This window comes from Euwallacea fornicatus, chromosome 36 (assembly GCF_040115645.1).
Source record: "Euwallacea fornicatus isolate EFF26 chromosome 36, ASM4011564v1, whole genome shotgun sequence".
NCBI classification, from domain to species: Eukaryota; Metazoa; Arthropoda; class Insecta; order Coleoptera; family Curculionidae; genus Euwallacea; species Euwallacea fornicatus.
Window position 1 is genome coordinate 315,553 of NC_089576.1, and position 25,039 is coordinate 340,591.

Genomic DNA, 25,039 nt, shown 5'->3' on the forward strand with positions numbered 1-25,039 from the left:
TCGTTTTATTAAGAAATTTTATTGCGTGTTAAATTAACACAGATGTTGATGTCTCGTTGATACCGTTGAATTTTTTTGGCCTTACCCGTACCACCTTACGTGAAGTAGCTCGTGCTATGGGTGACCTTTCTCAATATCTATCGGACACTTTTCGAGACGTTAAAGTTTTTCTGGACATTTGAGTAACTCTGTATGTCTCATGCGTGTGGTGGGTTATCTGTGTAGGCCTGCTTTTTATTTTATTGCAACTCCGCCACAAAGGAAACAACGTGCTTTTTCTTTACCTTTATTGAACTATTTTTCTGGGATCGTTAATTATAGATATTTTTCTTATTTTATTGTATTTAAGTAACGTAGTATACAATATTAAGAGAAAATGTACGCATATACATAATTCAATTATCTTCGAAATCGCCGGGTTTTATTCAAACTTTATCCCCTGCGCCAGAGGTAGTTCCTTCGAGTGATTGATAGTGATGGTGGATCTGCGCATGTACTGTTTCCACGAATCGCTTCCCGACTCCCTTCCACCTCCGGTGTGCTTTTCACCACCAAACGCCCCACCGATTTCAGCCCCCGAGGTGGGAATGTTGACGTTCACAATGCCGCAATCCGAACCTTTTGGCCCAATCCACTAAAAATGGGATATTTTGAATGACATGCTGTACGCTCGACAAGTGCTCTTTTTACAAAATGGCTACTGGGAGCAATGTTGATATGAAATATCTGTTGCTCTCGGCGACCGTTCAGAGCGAAATGTTTTCTTTTTTACCTTGAATATATTGGCAACATTTTGCGTAAATATACTGGAAGAGAGCCCTTGAGGAACTTCATTATTCCACTTAATAGCTTCTTCCACGCTCGAGGCTTTTAAGACGTACAAAATGGGGGCGAAACATTCGTTCCGTACTAATTCGCTGGTATGGCTAATGCCAGTTACTATCGTGGGTTCGACAAAGTAGCCTGGTCTATCCAACACTTTTCCTCCCAATTCGATGGTGCCGCCCTCTTGTTTAATCAGATCTATGGTTCTCTTGTAATTGTCAATTGAAGTTTCACTGTGCACTGGGCCTATTAGAACGTTGTCTTCTAGAGCATCTCCGATTCTATTCATAACTTGAGTATATGCTATCTTGAGCTTTTGTAAAACTTCCTGGTATATCTAGAATAGTGCGAATGAGCAGATATAGTAAAGCGGGCAAAATAACCACGTCAATTTGGACTCCCATAAAAACTGCCGTTTTTACATCGGCCATTTTGCCGCAATAATTTTGAAGTGACCACGTCAGCACAAAAAGGTGTTTCATCAAGTGAACAACAGTTATAGAACGGATATTTACGTTTTGGTGCAGAATAAGCCTTCGCGTCGTTGTACAACGTTGCCCGGAGGTGCCAATACATGCAAATAAAGTAGCAGGAATAACCATCTTCAAATCGGCGTCTTCTGCAACGATCAAAGCGTTGTTGCCCCCCAATTCGAGTAGAGATTTTCCAAATCGTTTTTGCACCTCAATGCTTACCTGCAAATTAAAATTTAATTATAAATGCTCACTATTTGCCACGTGCGCTTACCAATTGTCCAACTTGGCAACTACCAGTAAAAGACAGTAACTTAATTCTGTCATCTCCAGCCATCGCTTTGCCCACATCAGCACCACCACAACACAACGTAGCAATAGCCCCAGGTAAGTGATTATTTTCTAGAACTTTTTGCACGATTTTGGAAGTTGCGATAGATACTAAAGGCGTGGTTTCAGAGCCTTTCCAGAGAACTGTGTTTCCGCATACCTGAAACGGCTTTTATAGTTGGACAGCTTGACTTGCGGTCATTTATACCATGGCAATTGCGCTGTTCCACCCGTAAACAGCGACTGGAAAATTGAACGCTGATATCACCCCGATTGTGCCCAACGGGTTCCAGTTTTCTAGCAAGACATGTCCTGGCCTTTCAGAGGGGAGAATCGACCCGGAAATCATGCGGGACAGACCTACTGCGTAATCGCAAATGTCTACGTACTCCTGCACCTCCCCTTGCCCTTCTGGGAGAATTTTTCCTATTATACGTGAAAGAATATAATTTCAATTGAGTCACGTTAGTAGAGCTTTTCTTTACCCATTTCCAGGGAAACTAATTGAGCTAATGGTAGCAATTTTTTTCTTAGAGCATCCCCAATTTGCCGCACGATCTCGCCTCGTTTGGGGGCAGGAATTTCTGCCCATATTTGCCAAGCCTTTTGTGAGGCTTTGATGCATGCTTCGTAGTCTGTTAAAGAGCCTTCTTTGACTTCGGCGATAACTCTACCGTTGCTAGGGCAAATTGACTGAACTACCTATAGATGAAATTAGACTTCGTAATAACAATTCGTCAATCTTTTAATCATCACTTACGCGACCGGATCCTTTCCATTGCCCGTCGAAAGCCCCATGATTGCTCTCTGCTATTCCAAGTTCACTTAGAAACGAGTATTTACTATCGTTGACTAAATACTGAGCTTTCGACGCCATAGTTCTGATGAAGATTATACTTTTCCACGTGATAATAGATGTATTTTTATCAGATAATAAACTTCTTATCACAGACATTTGTTTCTTCTTTTCAACAGTAAAACAGACCTTTACGAAGTGATTGCAGCTTTTGCATCTTGTAATTATCAGTTATGTTTGTGGGGAACATTAAGAAACTATTGATTTGTTCGTTTGAGAAAAACAAACTTATCAGCAGCAGTTGCAGATAAGATAATGCGTGTGTCGCTTTAAGAGTAGAATGTCTTCACTTTCAGTTAGAAACAAGCGTAGCACTTTTACATTTCCTTTAACTTTCCGGGCGAAGACGATGCAATACAATGGTGTAAGATAGTAATACATTTAAGTAAGTTTTTGCACCAAAATGTTCGGTTTGATGTTAATTCTACGTCTTCGTCAAACGCATGGTAACCTACTTAATGTACGTTTGGTTACCTACACAAAAAGCTTGGAGCAGATTGAGGCAAAATACGAAGGTGGTTTCAACAGTACCACCATAATTTCTGTTCATTAAATAACTCGATTTTGCCAACTTCTAAAACTCTCTTTAAGTGACATTTCAACGCAAATCCTCGCTGTACCTCGTCGGTTTCGATGCGCTCATTTCGTAGTACTCCCCTTCAAAACTACCCGGTAAATCCGGTGTTGTAGGATGACCAGCAGAGAACACAAGCACAAACAGCACCTGTATTTTTGTACAACCCGCGGTTGGTAGCGCGAGAACCCTATGGCTGTTTGAATCTGCCCCATTTTCTCCTATGTTTTCATCTCAAAAACATGACTTGTAAAACACCACTTGTTTTCTTACCTTGTCTTCAAAAGCCTATTTGAGCCAAAACACTGCTACAAATAAAAGCCGTCAACAAAATAGAAGATTTCATTTAATTTGAACACATTAAATCAAAACAGTATAGCATACTGCAACAAATCAATACAACAAAGTAACAACAAAATATTAACTAAGTCTCTTTTCCTAATAAATAAATACAAGTTTTCTTTAAATATGCCTTAATGTATCCTAAATAACAGGACGCTTGTCAAAGAAGGATTTCGCTTGCTGCTTGTCCATTTTGTGAACATCCATAAAAATTTTAAAACAAAGTTCTGGTATTAGAACCTGAAATAAATGTTTGGTACTTATATCCTCAGAGTCAAAGTGGGTTGTTATCAGAGTAGCCATATGATCCACTTGATCAAATGTAAACACCATACTTCTTGAAGTGTACTCCAAATCAAGATAAGATATATTCTGAGGAACTGCGTTCTTTTCAAGGCAGCAATTTTTATGTCTCTCCGAAGGAAATTTTTTATCGATGATTTTTTTCATGTCAGACACATGTTTATTGAAGTACAAAGCAATCTGTTCCAGTGTCAGATGCAAGCAGTTTAATCCTATAGCATCAGATACTTGCAATCTAATTCTATCACTTCTCCTTTCATTTGTAAGGGTAGTCAATGCTGACAAATTGGGCTTTTTCAGCTGCATTACCTGCTGCACTTGCTTCTTATATTCTCGAATTTGCTTCTGTTCTGCTAAAATTTCTTCCAGAGACGGCACAATGACTCCATACTTTTTAAATGTTTTTGTTAAATTTTGTTTCTTCCTAATTGGCTTTGTGTTGAACGTAGGCAAATCTTCACTGCACACAGAATCGTCTCTATCAAGAGTTTCCTTTTTTACACCGAGGGGTTGTTTTTTAGCGCGTTTCACAGGAGATGAACTAGCAGTTGCAGAGGTCTTTGAAGAGGCGTTGAACGACAGCTTCTTTCCAATGGGTTTGTTTTTAGATCTATTTGTCTTCATTTTTTTTGAAAACTTATCCATCCCGGCTGAGGCGAAAGCGTTACTTCGAAGTTGTATGCAAAAGAAAGTCGACGTTAGCAAATTCGCACAAAAACATTCAAAAAAACTTTCAGTCTTAAATGAACGATCAACTCTCACTTCTAAAAACTTTATCTTTCTGAAATTTTATCGCCTGTATTATCTGACGCCTTAAATCGAGAACGGCAACAGCGCACATTAACCACGTGACTATTTAACATAACCGCACTTTCAGATTTTAGAAAAAAAAACATCTCGTAACAATCATTTTATTTTTCATAACATACATCCCAGCATCGTGTGATCGACACAATAACTCGGCGAATCAACCTTTAATACCGACAATAACAGGCTAGTTTTTCCTATTGTAACCTTGGTTTCTCTTCTGACTTTCGTTGCTTCATTTATTTCCCTAGGGCTCTCCAGTTTCTTCTTCGAAATTTTGAATCTCACCCCTCCTTCGACTATTTGCAACGTTTTATCGGGCTTTCTTGTGGTTTCCGTTTTAATGGGGGTTTCAAATATATCTTCAGGTCTATAGACAATGCTCCTAGGGGTTCTACAGCGAAAATCGACTTTTCGTCTTGTTTTTATCAGTCTTTTCTTCATGTTTATAATGTCGATTTCTTTTTTTGGAATATCTGATAATTATTTTAAAAACTTGAATAAATTTTTTAACATAAAATAACAGTAAATACCTATATTTTTAGTATTGGACTTAAAAAATGGAACAATTAGATATCCAAACACGTTCTTGTGGCATTTATAAATTGCTGCTTTGTTTAAATTTACCCTACACAAAATACCATATATTGCCTAAAATAATAAAAATTTTTCAAATATCAGGAGCTATTGTCTTTCTTCCTAAAACAACTTACCAAAGCAACTTCAGTCATTCCTGGGTTGTTCTCATGCTCAACTCTGGCTAAAAAATATCCAAGATATGGCAAGTACAACTTCTTAATTCCTTCAATCCCCAAATAATACACAATATTTAAAAATGGTACTGGCATTTCCTCAGAAGCCCCTGGGATTTTACTGTCCAAATTATTAATAACAAAGTTCCTGAGAGGTGTTCTTAAACACAGCAAAGACAATACATAGCACATGTGTTTTACTATGTCTTCGCTTGCTGTGGTTTTCAACAGCCGATGCAATAGGGACCATACAAGCAAATTTAATTGTTTTGAGTAAATGTGCATACTGGTCAAAGGGCTGTTTTCCAGTACTTCTAGTAGATGTAAAGCGCGCATGGTGAGCCTATCATATGTTACATCCTTTGTTAGTAAGAAATAGGCAAAGTGATAGAAGTTATTTGTTATAGGTCCTATTGCAGTGTTTGTACTTATGTCTCTAAGGGCAATATGTCTGATTTCTTCACTGTCGCTTATAATTGCCTCACACATGCCCTCAAAATAATCAGTAAAGGTTTCTCGGTATTCCTTTGCGTCATCCTCAGAGTCATTGTCATTGGGCAGCCACCCTTTTTCCAACATTGGCTCCCCTTGTTGGGATATATTAATGTGTTTTTCAGCTATTTCAATAAGGTTAATCTCTTGGTCCTGAAATCAGTAAGAATTTAAAAAAATATCCCAATAAACAATTAGTGAAATAACTTACATCTAGATAATGTAAGGTAATCTCTTGCTTGTCACTGAAGGGTACCCAGGTGGGTGAAGAAGGAGCCCCATATACTTTATCAACATTTAAGTCTGAAAACGTTTCATCCACGTCTTGAGAACTTATTGTTTCACGCCCTTGCAGTTTACTTTTAAGTAGGCAATCCTATTAATGAAAACAAAATAAATAAAATCGCAGATTAAATATATCCCCGAAAGAGATCACATAATAATGTAAAACATAGCACACAAAAACATTTTGATGGACTTTCAAAAATTGTGAAAGGGAACCAGAGAACATTAAAAAAAAATTACAGATTATCTAAATATTTGTTTTTAAGACTTCATACTTTGCAGAACAAAAAGTTGCTACATTTTCTACTCTTACAAGTTATGTTACTTACATGAATAACATGCCGAAGCTTGTAATTAACCTCTTCAGTCAACAAATTACATGCTTCCTCACTCAACTGATGGCAGGAATCATTGGTTATCTGATCAAAGCTAGTTTGCTCAGCATATATCCGAGTGGAATCTGTACCTATGCCAGCGTAATCCTGAAATTCCTAGAAATTTTAGATTGCAAGTATATCTGACCAAATAACCCAGTGTTAGAATAAGTTAAATTCTAGATGACTGACTACTTTATTTATTTATATAGCTATTTTGTAATGTTCTGTTTAAAGTTCCTAAATAAGGAATTCAATTCTGGGATCCTTATCCTGAATGTTGATATTGGGCTCAAGATCCTGAAAATCTGCAGAATAACCAATGAGTGTGGAATCATAGGGCAATTTGTTTCATTAATTTCTTTGAATGAAAATATGTTTTGAGCTGGGAGATTTCCACTTTGGATGAAAGTGTTGGTGTTACTCAGAAGAGAGTTTTTGCACATAAAAGATATTCTCTTATTTTTCGCAGTTTTGTATTTTTAAGTATATCACTTTTAAATTATTCATAATGAAATGTTTTATTGAACCAACTTTCTTATTTAACACAATGTTAACATTACACTTTCAGAATATTTTAATATATTTATTTCAATCCAAATATTTCTTTGCCAGAATAATAAATTCCAATCAATACCCCCAGAATCCAAAATCCCAATCCCACAAATTGGATTCCCCATTTTTGAGCCACATGCACTGGTCTTCTAATGTTAATTGCACGTATTCTATTTGCATTTCCCAATAAAATGTAAGCATTGGGGAGTTGAAAACTAAACTGTGCAATTAGTTCTCGTATATCTACATTACTGTTGGAAAAAGATAGAACCGAAACCTGCTTGGAAAAAACTTCTATACAAGATTAATGTATCAATTTTCATTCTACCACCGTGTCTCAAAGACTTTAATACTTAAAATCGTACTTTTACACGGGAAACTATAGGCTTCTCATTGGAGGAATTTATACTGGTTTGATTTGAATTAGAATTTTGGTTTCTATTCTGACCCTGCGGTTGACCTTTAACTTTAGACTTTAACTGCTTTTTTGCCTTAGCGCCTGTGAACGAACAAGATGGTCTTACGGGATTCATGCTTATCGAGGAATTTCTCTTTTCAATATACTAATTACTTTCTTATTTCGTACTTTAGAAAGAAAACTAATTGTATATGAGGTAGAAAACTCCATAAAATACATTTGATTGATAAACATAATTAATCAAATAAGTCTTAACCTATTTTTAGACAGGCAGTGTGCATGGCACTTCAGCGAAAAGGTCACAAAATTATAATGACAACGTCGCTTTGATATCAAAATCACCGAATTTAAACTTGAAAATATTTTAATATAAAATTTGTCTAAATATAATAAATTATAATATAATGAACGAAACTTTAATATACCATCAATAATTTATGGCATAAGAGAGCTATTGCACTTTTCACAACGTTGTTGCAATATCCGATAAATTGACCTTTTATGCATGAGGTCTATGAAAGGAATCAATCACGTGTTTTTTATTTACATTCACGCTTTGTTTACAATTGAGTGGATAAGCCGGGAGGCCCCTAAATTTTCAAATTTTTAAATAACAGAAAAAAAATATATTTTGAATATCTGTTTCCCCCATGAAACTACTTCCTTGAACGCGCAACTTTTCTTATCTTTAATCAAATCTGAATCTACTAATTTTTACGCGATTCTCATGCTGGACATCCACATCTTCGTGATCTGCATAGTTCATTTACCCTACCATGGTCAACCCGCGAACAGACGTAGTTCTGGAAATCGAAGGAACCCCTGTGACCTGCAACCGAGAGCTGCTCATTAACAACAGTGATTATTTCTTTGCAATGTTAACTGGTACATTTAGGGAAAGCTCCTTGGATAGAATTGAAATTAAGGTAATTGTGTTCATTTTCAACTAAAACGAGCTTTTCAAAACAAAAACAATTTTTAGGGAGTAAAGTTAACAGCATTCAACACCGTATTACTTTTACTGTGTGATAATACTCATGTGATTGATGATGAAGAACTTCACATCATTTTAGAAACTGCGTGCATGTTGCAATTTGAATCTGTGAAATTGATGTGTGAGTCTAGAATACAGCAAGTATTAAAACCGTCAATTTGCTTGAATATATGGCAAACTGCAGAAATGCTTCATTTAAGCCCTTTATATCTCAAGGCTAAATACATGGCCTTAGGTGATTTTCCTCATATCTGTGATAGCCACAAAATTTTCTATTTGACTCTCAAGGAAATTTGCCTTTATCTAGGACACATTTACTTGAATGCCAAAAACGAAATGACTGTTTTTCAAACTGCCATTAATTGGTGGTATGAGAACCAAGAGCATTACGCCGAAGAATGTAGCACTCAGGTGTTGCTACAGTTACTAAATTGCCTTGATTTCCAAAAATTCAAAGATACTGATATAAGGGATATGCAAAGTTATCCTGATATTGCAGACAATGAGGAGTTGCAGGCAATTTTGAATTGTGTTATTGATTTACGCAGTAAGGGAATAAATGTGGGGCCAAATTTCTCAGAGGAACAAATGTCATTTGCTATTCATTTGTGCAATTCAAAAGCTCGTCAAGTGCCTGAAATGCCCAGTTTGTTGCTTCAAAGATGCATAGAGAATATGCACACAACTCATTGGCCAAACGGAAAGGAATGGACTGATAAAAGTTTTGTCATGCATGGTGAGTTACAAGTTTTTAAATATACGTTAGTGTTATGTATTCTAACTGAATCATGAAAACCTCAAGATTATACAAAAATGACTTTAAATTGGGTGGAAAAAGTACATATTTACCATCAATTCAAGTTTGGACAATAAATAAAAGGTAAAACATTTTATATATTATGGTGGAGAGGCAGGTCTTACTGTCACTTTTGATAAGGATTTATCCTCAGATTTATCAGTGTTAAGCTATGTTAGCAGTTGTAGTTTTTCTCCCAATTGTTGCATTTTCCTTGCAGACCCTGTAACTAACACCTTCAAAGAATTCTTTCTTATCAGAGGCAACAAAATTCGGGATTTAGTAGGTTTCAAACTGCATTCCTATAAAGAATTTACTTATTTTTTTGGCGGCCAGTTTCTCATAAATGGGTCACAGTGGAATTTCAACTTGTGGACTTACGATAGTTTTAAGGAGAAATGGGAAAGGAAGAACAAGTATTTAAAGCTTATTTTCCTTAAATTCTGGATATATTTATGCGTGTTTTCCAGGTTACCTCACAAGCGTCGACATTTCGACTCTGTTATGGTGGAGGGCTGCATCTTTATTGTCGGAGGAGTGGCGAATTTCAGAGTTGTTCAAGATACCATGCTTTGGTACGATTGTGAGGCTGGTGCGAGTTTCCGATTGCTTTTCTAAACCCGTTCTATTCCTTTGGTTTTTTCAGATAAATGGGCAGATCCTATTCCTTTGCCACACTCGGAAAGATTTTTCAGATGCTGCTCTTTCTTAGGGAAGCTGTGTCTTGTGTATTTTCGTCAAAAGCGTGCTTATTTGTTCGATAAAGCTGAGGTAAAGTGGACTACAATTGACATACAATTTTACCACACATTTTTTGAGGAGATGAGGAATTTTGAGGTGTTTTCTGTCTCCAATTACCTTTATATCAAAGGTAAGATCCTCACTCCAGGTCGGATTGTCCAGACCCTACCTTTAAATAACAAAACCATTCTAGGCAAATACTTAATTAAATTGAAGTACGTTGCAGAGGCCTTAATTATAGTAAATCACTCGCAATGCACCGACTTTGAGTACGAAGAAAGCCAGTCTATTTTGTGTAACAATGTGCATTACACTCTGTATACTTGTCGCGACGAGCAATACAATGTATGCCACACCTTGGAGATGATGGATCTGGAGTCTGGGAGGATGGAATACTTGTTTGAAAACAAAATTCAAGAGAAAGACGTCGCTGCAGAGGCAGACAGGAAGCTCTTTTGTACCTTTCCGTCCACAAGGCTGTTTTCGGTTGGATATTATTGGATGGTGAAAGATAATAATTGTGTTAATGAACCCATCGTTCGATAGTCGCATGAGAAACAGACTGAAATAAAAATAGACTGTAACTGTCTTAGATCCATTAATAGACTACTTCGTTAATAAACTGTTAATTCGTCAGGCAGTAACAAAAAACCTGTAGAAAGGGGACAGGGTCCGATGCACTACCAGAGAGTATGTTTTATTTTGATAGTTTTACAGTGTATGTTAGGCATTCACGAACTGTTTTGTTGAAGTTAATAAAGTGCATTCTGTGAGACTGAACCTTTCTTTGTCAGCCTGTGCACCCACATTGACAAAATATATTTCACACTGCTTGTAACATGCATTTTCTGGTCGCATTTTTCATCTTTTAATAACATTACTTTCTTGCGTATTGCAAAACGTGACAAAATATGGATTTACACTTGTTCATTTTCATTTTATGTGTAATGCCACCCAGGTATTCCCTACATTATCTATCCGTATGCCAACATCAACTTTCCTAACCGGCATTTCGATTGTACAAGGTTTTCTACAAAGACCGTAGCAAAGTAAAGGAGGTTACAGGGGACATTGCAGTGAAAAATGTTTGTACAGAAACTCCTAGTTAAAAATAAGCAGTCTTGACTCTAGAGTCATTTTTGTTCAAAAGTCCATTGTTAGCTCGTTGACACCGAAACGCTTCGATATTATTCAGTTTTGTTAAATATTACGCAAAAAATACCAATAAAGGTTCGAAATGACGACCCCAACCTGCTTACATAAATTTGGTCTTTGAATCATCAAGTTGCGTACCCGTTGTAGCGTGTGCGGATTTTACTGTGCGAAAAGAGAGCCCGATCCTTCCCCACAGTTCCTTATATGTAGCTACAAGAGGTTCATACATCCTTGGTGCAACTTCAGAGGAAAAAATCCAACGAGCTTAAATCGGGACTTCACGCTGGCCACCTGACAGGTCCGTTTTTCCCGCACGATTACCTACGAAAATGTTGGTTTAGATGATCCTGCACGGTACGTATAAAGTGTACAGATGCACCGTCATGTTGGAACCACGTTCTCTCCCGTGCACCCATAGGAACGTGCGCGTTGTCCGAAAGCAGGCCTTGCAGGAAATTTAGGTAGATACTACCGGTTAACCGAGGTCAAAGCAGGAATGGGCCAGTTAAAAAGCGGAGATCAGTAGCGGTAGCTATGCTTGCGACCGTTAAGTAATAAAAAGTTGAATTCTGTTAAGTACCATCAAGTTGTAAATGGTCAAATAATTTTATGTAAAAAATTTCACAAAAAAAACAAATAAATCGTTTTATGGGAAAACTCGAGAGAACATTTTAAATTCTAATGGGCGCCCGAAACACTCTCGTAATGGTGATTTTACAAAACCATATGTTCTGGTTTGTTAAGGTACCGCAATACGCCGTAAACGGGCATATAGTAGAAATTTGATTTTTAGCGGTTTACATAATTTTTTTGCTGGTTTTATTCTTCTTGATGGACGAAGGCTCGGTGATCCATCTCTACAATATCGTAAAGGTCCAAGTGTGCCGCAACGTTTGAATGTAACAAGTATGCCGCATCATTTATATGCAAGATTATAGGTGGGTACCTCCACAAAGGTGGTCTTGAAGTCGCACCTACCGATCTCAGTTTCAATTAATATTGATAACTGGTAAGACAGCATATTCAGGTTTTTTGTTAAACGAACGTTGATCACGTTTATTACCGATTTGACTAAAATCGACTGCATTCGCACCGTTGCGGTAGAAAGTAAAGTGAATGTTTGATGATTATTAGCACCGCAATGCAAAGGTTAAAAGTCACACGATCTTCAGCTGTGAATTATCATGTTCTTCTCGAGTGGTTCTTATCCGGAACCTCATTGGAGACGGGATATAGTGTCGAGGTGGAAAGAATAATTTTAAAAAATTATGACTACTTTCAAATTTAAATTGAAGCCTCATTATAATAACAAATCATCCTGAGACTTAAAACCGGTTAATGTCCCAATAAATTACTAAACGTTAAGTGTGCCGTATCTATGTAATTTTTGTGTTAGCTATTTTCGGCCACCTACAAAAATTTACGAAATTTTTGCCTTTCCCCTGTCCAATAAATTTTTTCCATAATCTATCAATTCCCACTCGATTGCTGTACTTCACTGGGGGAAATGTTTGTTTGAAAGGGGGTCAGGATGCGAGAATTCCGCAGCCGGATTCACTAAATTTTCCACCAGTAAAAATCCACCGACCTCAGTATCGTACCAATGAGTCGCCGCACTGAGACAGTCACCATACAGGGCGTAACATGTCATCATGGAAAGATTTCGAAGGGCGGTAGCACTCTGCGAAATGATAAAGTAACGCTAATGGAGCTATGGTCGAAGACGCACCACCTTCGATATGGAGGGCAAAGTTCCATATTCTTTCTCAGATTTTGGCATCAGCGACGAGTTAAATTTTTGAAACTTTGTGCACCTACAGACTCTCTACGACAAAATTCCAAAATTGGCGGTAGCCATGTGCAAAGTGTTATGTTTTTTGGACACACTGTAGTCAAATTCAAATCCCTTCTTCAATTCTTTACCTCCCTGGTCTTTTACGGCGTTTTCCCGTCGTTCGTAGTTTTCGTGGAATGGGCAGAAATATCCGTCGATGCAAATTCAGCATTTAAAGGGAGTAAGGAAGAAAGTGGTCGTCGGGCTCAATTACCAACGATCTGAAGCAGTTCGTAACAACCAATCAAATTTCTTAAAACAAGTATAAATCTAAGTGGAAACAAAATTACAATTACTGTCGAAAATGCCCCTTCAAAAATGCGATGCTGCGCCCCCCTGTATATCTGAAATGGTGCGTTTTTGGCCTTCGGTCCGTTGGTGTCTTTCTATTACCTTGCGGAGTTCTACCGCTTCCTGAAGTACCTCCGCAATGACATGTCACATCCTGTATAGTACCGACTGTCCTCGTTCCACTTTTAATTTTGAAAGTAAACTCCTATTAATGAGACTCTTTATGCGATTAGCGTAGACACCTTCGATCATGTTTTGTTAACACAAAAAATTGCATAAGCCCATTCAAGTTTCATGGGATTAGGTAATGATGTGAAACGGTATTAGCTGGAAGCACATGGGGCATCGTACCCGTGTACAATGTGTAACTATTCAAAATCCTATAATTGCCTGAGAATCTTCCTTTGGCTGTTTATTGCGCAGCATTGCTACATTGCCTGAAAGTTAATTACCTTATATTGCTTGATCACCAGTACCAGCTATTCCCGCAGAATTCTTCCGGGTAAAAAACGACGGTGATGGTTCTAAGCGTCCACGTGAACTCAACTGATATGGACGTTGCACAATTAATATAAAACTAACAAACATTTTTTCACATTCACTTTTCGAATCGGGCATGACTAAGGTCTGTCCTTGTTGCGAAATTCGCGTTTCAAATATTCGGAAAGAAATACGAATTTCTCAATGGCAATCTATTTATTTATCCAATTTGGTACTGTTGCACTGCATAAGTTAGTCCCAAGGACTGGCATCTAAAACAATCATTGAGTTAAGAAACGCTTAAAGGATGAAAGCTGCTAAATACCTACAAAGACGAAGACATAGTTATGTACTTTTGCAAGCTGGGACGACCACGAATCTCGGGCCAAATGGAAAAAAATGGACCCATGGCAGGTCTTCGTAAAGTGATACATCAGGAAAGCGAGGGAAAGTCGGCCGCGGCGGTTCACTGCCTAGGAAGACTTACTGTTTCCAATTTGTACTTTATTACATCAAAAAATTGCGAAATTCTGCCCTCTGGACATAAGAGCAAAGGTCCGTTTAAGGTATATTTTAATACGTCTGCGTAATACCGACGTTTCGTCACTTTTCAGGTCGAAGCAGGGAGTAAAAGGAACTTTGCCCGATAGCGGATAGAAGAGGCTGATTCAATGAAACGTCATTTTGCTCATTTGGTTGATTCGCCAGGGGCGTCGTTTTTCTCCCTTGGTAAAATGGCAGCGCTTCTTTTCAATCCGTGCAACCCAACTGGTGACGACACAAGATGGCGCGATCATCTAGTATCATCTAATCGTGTAGACCCTGAAGAGCAACCTTAAAATTTAAGCCAAATATCTCAAAAACTTTGAGAGCTATGAAAAATAAATTCGAAAAAATGTGAAACTTCAACACCCCGTATGTATTTCCTTAAAACGCAATCCTCGAATGTGATTTACAGAACAAACTATTATAATATTACTTCTATGTGTAGAAAACGCGGTTAAAATCCTGGAACTGGTATGGTGAACTATGCCAAGGTGTGGAAACATACGAATCGACGTTGGTCGACCAATCAACGATTTTAATACAAACCACGACCAAACTCTTTGGTTCGCTCCTTCGGACATTGTCATTCCTGCCGATGGGGATCCTTTTCTATCTGCAAGATTCTCTGAGATTTCAGAGGGGGGCTCTGCGTGGACCTTACCCGCGCTTCAGCCTCAGGTCAAGAATAGAGGGGTATGCATGTCAAGTGAGGCGAAAATGAATACCTGTGGGTCGAGTCGGTTTTCTACGCGAACATTAATTTGAGTTCGTATCTCAGCACCTGATCAAATAAATGTTTCAATCAATGAATTCTAATTGGCAATTAATTGCTCGGTAATTTGCAAGGCTAGTCTTTGATGAAGTTCAAGTTACTATGGCACCTTTTGACCCGGCACACTTCAGCTTTCTTTGAACTTGTACTTAATCCAACCTGTTTCGTTTTCAACAGGTGAAACTTGCAGAATCTCGCAATAAGCAACGTGTGAACTTTCCGCAATCAATCTTCCATTGTCGCTCTCATTCGGCTGCCTGAGCCCAGTTCGCATTGTCTCAGGTATTGTTATTTACGACTTGAAGCCGCAACGGATTAACACATAAGTATTCATAGTTAGTAGTTGTCAATAAGGAGATTTCACGGCTTGTCTATAAGCCCGTGTGCTCTTTGTGATAACATTATTACTGGCACTTTGTGATGTAATAGTGCCATTAGAGCATCGGTACTGCATTATTGTTAACAACGCTGGTGTAATGGAGGCAAATTGGTCGGCAAATAGCGACTCGACGGTGGATGTATGATGACCGTAATCGGAGTTGCGTAAAGTGGTTATTGCGTGATTTTTCAAAAAAAGAAGAAGAAAAATCGAAAGCTGTTGTTTCGTTGTTGTTCGAGATGTTGGACGGAGATTTTTCGAAATTTCCTCGGGGAATTTTCCGTTCGTTACGTTTTCGCGCCGTAGGAAACCGACTTTTAAAAGCTTCTAATGCTTGCGCAAACAACCGCTGAAGAGAAATCGGTAGCTTTTGGAACATAGACTCGTTAACAGCGAAACGTCTATCATGGCTATTTGTCTTGATATATTTGAGCCGTTGTCCACTTCCCATTGCGGTGTGCACATATTTGAACTGGCTTATGCGTATATTTGGTATTTTCATACCTTCTGACCAGTTGGCTGAATCAAAAAGCACCGACGCGCATTGCGCAAGTCCGATTACGCAGCAAAAATTTGCGATCGCAGTAACGCGAAAATTCGCTTCCTCGTTCCGATTTCTGATTGTTTCTTCGACGCTCACAGCATCTCTTGAGCTATTGGACGTTTCAGTCCACCGTGCCGCACAGAAGCTCAGTGAAGTGAGGTTAAGATTTTTTTTAATTCGATCTTTCCTGCCATCGCAACAGAACCGCTTACATCTTCATGGCCACACCTTCATCGCCCTCCGAGAGGTTTCCCTTTCGATCTGAGAAGAGAAAATTAAATACGACAGTTCTAGATAATCGTTTTTCACTTTTCCACTTGAAAAAGATGCTGCACATGCGCAAGACATGATTTGTTCGGCCTTGGGAGAGAATGCTGCGTCTTATATTACGCGTAAGAAATGGTTTCAACAGTTTCGGAATGGAAATTTTGATCATTTTGAAGATGAAATACGCCCCGGTCGGCCAGAAAAGGTTAGCGATGAAGAGTTGGAGGACTTACTCGATGATAATCCCCGCTAAGCACAAAAAGAGCTTGCTGACGCACTCGGAGGCCGTAGTACTCGAGACCGGCCATCTTTCCGCAATTTTTTCAATTTTTTAACTGGAGCCGTTTCGACTCAAAATGCCTCCAAAATTGAAACAAAAATAAGTATCCCGTGTAGCGGTCAAGGCTGCGATTGGTCACAGTCAAGGCCAGAATTAAACAAACACAAACTCGCCAACAACACGAGCGAAAAACCCCATATCAAATGAATTTTTCCTTTTTTTTTAACCTTTTATTTAAATGGAACAAAGAAAAAGTGGAAATAAATAAATTATTAGGTGTATAAATCAATTTTCGGCCCTTAGGTAAAACTGGTTAAAACGCCTCTCTGAATTTACAATTTTTTCTAAATATTTAGTCCGTTTTGAAGCGCCATCTGTGAGCTATCAAACCGCCTAATTTGATTAATCTAACCACGAAGAACGTTACAAATGTCGTCTGACTAGCAGCGTTTAAGGCGCTCTCGTCTTTTCGCTTTTCAACTTAAGAAAGATGCTGCAGATGCGCAAGACATGATTTGTTCAGCCTTGGGAGAGAATGCTGTATCTTATAGCACGTGTAAAAAGTGGTTTCAAAAGTTTCGAAATGGAAATTTTGATCATTTTGAAGATGAAATACGCCTCGGTCGACCAGAAAAGGTTAACGATGAAGAGTTGGAGAATTTACTCAATGATAATCCCTGCCTCACACAAAAAGAGCTTGCTGACGCACTCGGAATGACTCGACCAGCTGTTTCGATACGTTTGAAAAAATTAGGAAGGATACCAAAGGGAGGTCACTGGACACCTCATGATCTTAGCCCTGATAACAAAGATCGGCGCTGCGAAATTGCAACGTGTCTGCTGACGCGATTCAGAAAAAAATACTTTTTGAGTAAAATTGTTACTGGAGATGGAAAATGGATATTGTATGACAATCCCAAGAGAAGAAAATCGTGGGTTTATCCGGGAGAACCATCAGCAAGTACCGCAAAATCGAACATCCACGGAAAAAAATTGTTATTGAGCATTTGGTGGGATTCCAAAGGTGTAATTTGTTGTGAGACACTTAAACCAAGAGAAACTATTACTGCCAACCGTTATCAAGACCAATTAATGAAATTGAGGGACGCCATTGAGGAAAAAAGAGCTTTTAATGGTGGTGCAACACGGCATGTCATTTTGACGCACGACGACGCGCGACCTCTCACGGCGAAAGACACCATTGACGTTATCTCCGCGTTGGGCTGGGAAGTTCTCCCTCGTGCGGCGTATTCGCCAGACCTTGCACCTTCTGATTATCACCCTTTTCGAGCACTACAACGTCGCCTGGTTGATACGCACTTTCATCGTCTCGAAGAAGTCCACCGAACAATGGAAGATTTTATCCGACCAAAATCACCATCTTTCTTCCGAGATGAGACTCGAAAATTACGTGATAAAAGGGCAGAAATGCGTTGAAAGTGAGGGCAATTACTTCGATGATTAAATTGTAATTCTTTTTTTTTTAATAAATAATATATATAAAAAATAAAAATTTAAAAATTGTTAAAAAATTAGGCCGTGAATTAATTTATACTCCTGATAAATATCTCGAAAACTTTGAGAATTCTAGAAAATAAATTGAGAAAAATACGAAGCTTCAGTATTTCCTTAACAACGCGTTTCTCGAATATGGTTAGTATAGGAAACTGATATTGCTCTCATGCGCAGAATGGGTGGCTAAAATCCCGCTACAGGAAAACCCGGACACACCAACCCAACAAGGGTTTTCCCCTCGACGCGCCTTTAGGGCCACACAAAGAATCGAGAGTGCTGAAAAATCGTCCCTCCATCGAAGCGAGGAGTCCCTCGCCGTTGCCAACAGTTGCGGCAATTCATTAGGATGCAACGCGGCCGCTGCTTTAATTGTTTAGTAACAGCTAATAAGGCAATTTAAATCAGATGCACACAAGACCAGATGACACCGCTTTGCTCGTTGCGACACCATTGCAATTCGTTCCACTTGCTCGAAAATCACAAATATGGCAATATGCGCTTCGTTCGCGTATTTCTTTGTACCTTTACGCGTGCCTGGCATTTTAACCATAAATATGATTTTTTTTTTATTGCCGAAATTTGGGGATTACCCCTCAGCGCCTACGTGAGCCGCCGCATCATGCATGACACGTGAAAGTACTTACATGAGGTATCATCATCTTCGGCGAAGACGCGTCTGAGATTCCCACCCTCTTGATTCTTTTTCTGTGTGTATAAAACTTCGGCCGGACCAAACGTCCGCACAGTCGCCACTAGACCCGACATCACTCAGGCATCATGAACTCTTTTGGCGTGGTAAGTGATGATCTTCTGCACCCTTTGGAGGAAAATTTTTCATGTGATAGTGCTCTAGTGATTTGATAGTGACCGTCTCAGTGCATGCGAGGTTAAAAAGAGAAGTGGCACCTGCGAGTTTATCAGTAAATCTTTGGTTTGGGTTAGGTCGATTCGATGGGAAAAGCCACTTTTCTTTTCAACTGTGAGGTATGGTTTGATTTTTGGGATTTGGTGAGTTTATTCAGCGATCTCAAAAATTAAATCATCGAGAGAATGATTGCTTGTCGTTGATGATGGTGAGTACAGTCGCGGCCACGAAACGTAATGAAAAATCATTTTTTGGGATTTTGAAGCTCATTTTCAAGGTGGTCACGGCTGCACTGACGCCAGAATTGGGTGTGCGTCACTTGATAGAAGTTACAGCTTTTTTTGGGGTAGTTTTGGGTGTATGTTTTTATTTTTATTTTATTTTATTTTATTTTTTTTATTATTACTTCCGTCCATTTTTCAAGCCGAACTAGAGGCTTATGTGAGCCTCGCGGCTTGGGATTCAGAAAACTGGCAAATGATGCGTCGATTCACTGCAGTTTTTTAATTCAAATGTGTCCCGAACAATCTAAATTTACTGAGCATTTCAGCACTGATCGGTTGCGCCTCTCCGACTATTTAAATCAGTAAAAAATTCGACGAGCGCGTATTTCGCAGCGTGAGCACCTCGTTGGCATTAAAATATATTTTTTTTAATTTTAACGGAGATGTTTAAGTTAATTTTACTCAAAACGTCGAAAATAAGTCTCTCCGAACGTTACAAATGAACCGATTGCCCGAAGTAAATCTCACCAATTCGTTACGTAACACTTTATAATCCAATTGTTGCTCTTCTATTTGTTATTAATTACTTAAGATCCCAAAACAATCCAAGTGCTACAATGCAAATTCAACAACGAATTACTTTATAACATATCCAGTTTAGTGTGTAATTAATTAGTTTCTTAATTAATCAGTTTCTTAATTAATTAGTTTCGTAATCAATCGGTTTTTAATTAATTATTTTCTTAATTAATTAATTTTTTAATTAATTAGTTTCTTAATTACTTAATTAATTAAACTTTTATTATTTTCAACAATGAAAAAAAATCGTATAGGAACTGCATACGAGGTGTTTCCTAAACGTGTGACGTAACTTTAAGAGGGCGCTCCTTGGATGAAAATGAAAAAACAACTGTTATCCATTTTAATTCCGAGTTTCAAAAGAACACGAGCCTCGGGAAAAGGTCAAGGGACGGAAAAATTGAACGTTTACTTTCTCCGTTGAAACAATTGTTATGGAAATTTGAAATAATGCTGAAATCTTCCTTGTGCAAATGTCGACGCACCAACCTTGCCGCACTCGCCCCTGAAATTTCTGATTGAACCTTGATACGTATGAAAGAGACACGTGTCGTCACTGAACGATGGATATTCTAATGAAACTTCGCTCCGCTTTTTTATGAAAATTAATGGAAAAACGGCTTTTTTTCACTTAAATACCGTCTCTTTGACCTAGCTGGAGGAACGTCCCCTGAAATCTGCGTCGTACATTCAAAAAACGCTCTATATACGAATGTTCGATGTTTTTCACCAAGAGTAAATCAGATTCGCATCAGATCACCTATTTCGGAAGGTATGGGCGGGATTGATTTAATTCGACCATAAGCGAACACTAACCGGGAGCACGCAGATTTAGATACGTGTGATCCACGGATACGTCTGAACATAAACTGAAAAAATTATTTACGGATTAAGTATTTTTTAATTCATTAAAATGTCGCATTTACCTTTTTCGATTTCTTTGCGTGTGATTTGCCCCCTTTTTGGATAGAAGCAGGAATATTAAAATCACGAAAAATCTCCATATTGAGAACCTCCCCCTAAATCTTAATTAAAAAGCATCGCCTCCTCTTTCCCCGAGGGTGCAACTTTCCTAAGACACCCGATCCGGTCTTCTGCCGATCAGGTAGTGGTAGTTGACCTCGGCCATTCTGAGCAAGGGCCGCTCCGGGCAATTGTCCGCTCAGATTTCTCTTTTCGCCTACCGGGAATTGCCGTAAAACAGTGACCATCCCCTGAGCCTAAAGACCAAATTAAAGATCATTTTTAATATGGGACGCAACACGTGATGGGTGCTCCCGTCCTAGATCTTCCCCTCGCAAAGAAACAGCTTTCTTGGAGTGTTACAAGCGCCAATTTCGACACCTTTAATCACGCTCTTTTCACCATAATTAACACCTTAAACTCGAGTGAAACCCCGATAATCACTCTCATTCATTCTGCTCAAACAGTAGTTCTGGGCGCTGTTGCTGTATTCTTCATTTACTGTTTGTGATCATTATTTCACGGTTTGCTTTATGATTAATTTAGTGCAATTAGATGCGAGCAGTGAATATCACAAGGTGCCAGTTATCACTGCTAAGTGGTCGATCAACCTTTTCTGACTTCGCACTTCGAATTCGGGCTTTCTCCCCTTTCGTAGTGTTAAACAAATGTGACGTGCACACTCCTAGGTACTCCAAGGTTTGTCATTATGCAACGGTTGAATAATCGTCACTCCCATTTCCGATCTTGGATTTTTGAGCTCTGACGTTCGTAATGGGGTCCAGTTCTTCGGCTTGTTTATGCAGGACTCAATGGCAACTGCATTGTTCCTCCCTGACCTAGATTGGAGGGAGACGTTAAACTTGTAATTTTGCTCTATTTTTGGGCGCAAACTGGCCTCTGGTAGTATTCGCATTGATAGGTATTTTGTTTATTATATGGCATCACCATTACCACCGCTTTTTCCTATGCTTTCAGCCTTAAGATCCCGAAAAAGTAGGTGAGATAACCCGAAAAGATACTGTAGCGATTCTTGGTCTTCGGACAAGCCCAGTTTCGCTCGTCACTTGTGAGAACCTAAATTGCATTACGCAAACCGAGACACAGAATCGAGACCATCGCTGTGCACTTAATGGTAAAACACCAGTCTCCGCATCTAAAATTATTTCCTTGTTGATGTCATTATGGGAAAGTTGGGCAATTCCGTTTTAGAAAGTCTTGTATCTTCATCCTGTTCCTATAATAACCATTTTATCTCCACCGCCTTATGCTAAAAGGCATAATGATTCGCTCCTCTCTCACATAGCATTGATTGTTTAAATTTTAAATTAGCGTTCCGGTATTTTAACGGTTAATACCGTTGACGATGTGTATGCTAATGCTGCCCAGAATTGAACTTTTATGGGCTTCGGGCGATCTGAACCAATCCCGGCCACCATCACAGCTTTCGTTCTTCAAATTCCTAAATTTTGTATTGTTTTTGCAGGTATTCGCCTTTGCTTTGGCCGCAGTGGCCATAGCCGAACCACCGTCCGGATACAGCTACAGCAGGCCGAGCGGCGGCGGCGGCGGAGGTGGTTTTGGAGGCCACACCGGTGGTCTCTCGGGGGGTGGCGGCGGTTACACCGCCGTATCTTCCGGCTACCAGACCTCTGAAGGAGCATCAGTAGACGGAGCCCTTCTGGAACAAGTCCGCCAGATTCTCCTCAAGGAAGAGCAGAACTCCGCTTCATCTTCGGGCGGCGGCGGCGGCGGCGGAGGAATCAGCAGTTTCTACGGCGCTCCGTCTCCGCAATATGGAGTTCCCAGCTACCAAACCAGGGTCGTCGGAATCGATCTTGAAGGCATCAAGCAAGCCATCCAAGTAGCTCAATACGAGCAGGTATCTCAAACCCAAGGATTCGGAGGATACCCGAGTGGGCCCAGTTCCAACTACGGCGCTCCCGCTAGGCCACCATCCGGTTCCTACGGAGCTCCCTACTAAGCTCCCGCAGTTACAAAGAACTGATTAAGTGTACTCAACATCGCAAATACCATCTCAACACGGGTCATGATGCATCTCAACGACTGTCAGCCACAACATCTACAACATCGAGTGATCACAACATCATCAAGTTTTGTTTTATGTAAATTTTTATGTTTTTTTTTTTTTAATATATTTGTCACCGTAAATTTTTTTGGTGGTTTTTGTTCGTTCAACGCAAAAAAGACCGCGGTGCTACGATAATGCACACTTGGAACGTCCGATGAGGCCTTCAATTGGATTCCAAATCGGCATTCACTTTTCCAAAAAAAAAAATAAATAAAATAAATAAATAAAATAAATCGCAAAAACGAAATTCAGTAGATTTCTAAACGAGTGCTCTCGACTGCGTTACCGATTTACAGCAAAGTTCGCTGCGTCTTAAACGAAACTGAATCTCAATACTGTCCCGGAAAGTGCTTGTCAGGAAGCTGAGCGAAGGCAGCTGCTGAACTAGCTTCGTAAGCAATGTTAAATCGTTTGGGGATTGTGGCAGTAAACTCCGCTTGGTCCTATCGCACCGAGCACAAGAAGTCCGGCCAGGGCTGCCCATAGCCGTTCGTCAACGGCTTGGAGGAATGCAATCGACCCCTGATCAGGTGGAGATGTGGCGGAGGCGCCCCTTCCAGAGAATTTACAACTGAGCTGCTCAGACTCTCCTCGGGGAGTCAGGGCGGCAAAAAGTTTTGTTATTTTTCGATCGCGAGGAAAGTTCCAAATCCACTACTACTCAAAGCATCTTACTAGCTATCTATTTTTACCCGCAAATCCTGTTCAAGAAATGAGGCCCCCTGGACCTTGTCCTTGACTAACGCCTCTTACCGTCAGGCTTTTAAAAGTCAAAATCAGCTTTCTCAAACAAAAATAAATCCACTAACAGCGATAAATTTTATGATTGTGATTGAAGACCCTTCTTGTTAACGCGCGAAGCGTGCATCTTTTACATTCGAGAAAAAAGTATGTAACACTTCGCTTGATTGAAGGTGTACGCTAGAATTAGCATCAAATTTCTTCAAATTCAGTAGGCCTCCGTTGATCGCGAGTCCTTCAGCAAGTGTCAAAAAGTTGCGTTTTCTTGACAATTTGGCGGATCGACATCCAGCACGGAGATTTACTGATTTGAACGCCGCGCGGCCCTTACCTGCGTGGGACGCAGCAACGCAGGTTGGTATTTTTCAACTCATCGTGCTTCATTGGGTAAAGATTGACATTTTAATCGCTATTCGATTTATCTCTAATTTTTCAAGTCTTGCCCCTGACTTGATGCTACGGAAAGGCAAAGCATCTGATATGGGTGGTTGTGAAACCACTGCAAAAATTCAAATCGGCACACCAAACACAGTCGGTAATCAAAAAACAATTATACGTTTCAAAATCATAAATTACACTATTCTTAGGCCTCCGCTAATCAGACACGATTCTAAGATTTTAATGTTATTAGTTAACAGTTCACTTGCTAATCCTAACGCAATGCAACATAATTAGACGCTCAGGTGCGTAAATAGGAAAACTATGAACTATTACAACACGATAATGAGATTGTAAATAGAAAGCTCATCTTTGTGGTGCATAAGTACTGAATGCGCTGATCATGGACAAGTCAATCGCAAGTAAAAAGGAAAACGGGTGTACACTACGTCCAGCTACGACCATTTTAACGGAACTGGCACTCCCTCCAGGAACCGACCTACTTCTGGAACGAAATTCTTTCTTTTCTTACGGAACAAATGATGAGTGAAACGCGTGAGAATCTCATAGAGCAGACGAAAACTCAAAAGTCCCCTTAGGGACCGTGCCTCCGCCATCTCAAAGACAGCTAAGGTGATCATTTACCATGATCCCGTGGTGAATGTTTCGCACCTTACTTCGACTCCTTATGTGATGGATTCCTGGAAAGGTTTTAGAGGTGAAGAGTGTGATGGAAATCACTGATTTACTTTGAGAATTTGACACCCAAAAGATTCATAAAATCGAGCCAGGAGCATGGACGTTTCCCAGAAGTTCTAAAAGAGGACCCTTCTCCACCATCTCGCGAAAAATTGGTTTTAGGATTGTCGATCGAATCTTCCAGGTCAACGTAAGATAATAAATTACGTCACTTAAGCTAATGCTAGTCGCTTAGCCATTACAGATCGACAATGCGCCTTGTAATACCGTATGTTTTCCAATTCACGTACTCTTGATTGATTCTCTTTGCTTCTGATAGCTAATTCTTTTCTGGCGTTAATAACCGCACTCGTGTGGATGTAGCAACTGTACCAACGATCTCCTCCAAATGGAACGCGACCACGACCGACTCATCGATTTGGCTGCCTCATTGCAAGTTAAAGTAGCAATTTGCCATAATGGAAGTATTGTTTATATGCTTTTTACGGTGTCGTCATCGCAGTCTTTGAATACTCGTC

At 39.4% G+C, this 25,039-nt stretch overlaps 5 protein-coding genes across 12 annotated transcripts; 2 read left to right on the forward strand and 3 right to left on the reverse strand.

Annotated features, from left to right (window-relative positions):
* Positions 1 to 273: 273 nt before the first annotated feature.
* On the reverse strand, positions 274 to 2,583 carry Aldh7A1 (aldehyde dehydrogenase 7 family member A1). The gene is made up of 7 exons (XM_066300329.1): positions 2,389 to 2,583; positions 2,114 to 2,330; positions 1,837 to 2,054; positions 1,573 to 1,788; positions 1,341 to 1,520; positions 773 to 1,162; positions 274 to 634 (listed from the first exon to the last, which is right to left on the reverse strand). Exons 1-7 carry the CDS (start codon positions 2,581 to 2,583, stop codon positions 422 to 424), a joined length of 1,629 nt encoding a protein of 542 aa, XP_066156426.1. The 3' UTR covers positions 274 to 421.
* An 804-nt stretch (positions 2,584 to 3,387) lies between these two features.
* On the reverse strand, positions 3,388 to 4,489 carry LOC136349054 (uncharacterized). The gene has a single exon (XM_066300337.1). It carries the CDS (start codon positions 4,346 to 4,348, stop codon positions 3,542 to 3,544), a length of 807 nt encoding a protein of 268 aa, XP_066156434.1. The 5' UTR covers positions 4,349 to 4,489; the 3' UTR covers positions 3,388 to 3,541.
* Positions 4,490 to 4,600: 111 nt separating this feature from the next.
* On the reverse strand, positions 4,601 to 18,732 carry LOC136349046 (uncharacterized). 8 transcript variants are annotated; one of them, XM_066300324.1, is made up of 6 exons: positions 18,625 to 18,732; positions 6,369 to 6,530; positions 5,966 to 6,130; positions 5,224 to 5,907; positions 5,044 to 5,161; positions 4,601 to 4,986 (listed from the first exon to the last, which is right to left on the reverse strand). In XM_066300324.1, the coding sequence occupies exons 1-6, from the start codon at positions 18,637 to 18,639 to the stop codon at positions 4,622 to 4,624; spliced, it is 1,509 nt and encodes a 502-aa protein (XP_066156421.1). In that variant the 5' UTR covers positions 18,640 to 18,732; the 3' UTR covers positions 4,601 to 4,621. The 8 variants fall into 8 exon arrangements, with proteins under 8 accessions (XP_066156421.1, XP_066156423.1, XP_066156418.1 ...); XM_066300326.1 differs by having other exon boundaries at positions 6,369 to 6,521; positions 18,625 to 18,721; XM_066300321.1 differs by lacking the exon at positions 18,625 to 18,732 and adding an exon at positions 7,334 to 7,661 and having other exon boundaries at positions 6,369 to 6,521.
* LOC136349045 (kelch-like protein 30) lies at positions 7,892 to 10,692 on the forward strand. The gene is made up of 6 exons (XM_066300319.1): positions 7,892 to 8,312; positions 8,369 to 9,116; positions 9,397 to 9,592; positions 9,647 to 9,768; positions 9,823 to 10,047; positions 10,111 to 10,692. The coding sequence occupies exons 1-6, from the start codon at positions 8,163 to 8,165 to the stop codon at positions 10,461 to 10,463; spliced, it is 1,794 nt and encodes a 597-aa protein (XP_066156416.1). The 5' UTR covers positions 7,892 to 8,162; the 3' UTR covers positions 10,464 to 10,692.
* On the forward strand, positions 18,645 to 22,783 carry LOC136349058 (pro-resilin). Its single transcript, XM_066300344.1, has 2 exons — positions 18,645 to 18,775; positions 22,098 to 22,783. Exons 1-2 carry the CDS (start codon positions 18,758 to 18,760, stop codon positions 22,593 to 22,595), a joined length of 516 nt encoding a protein of 171 aa, XP_066156441.1. The 5' UTR covers positions 18,645 to 18,757; the 3' UTR covers positions 22,596 to 22,783.
* The last annotated feature ends 2,256 nt before the right edge of the window (positions 22,784 to 25,039 follow it).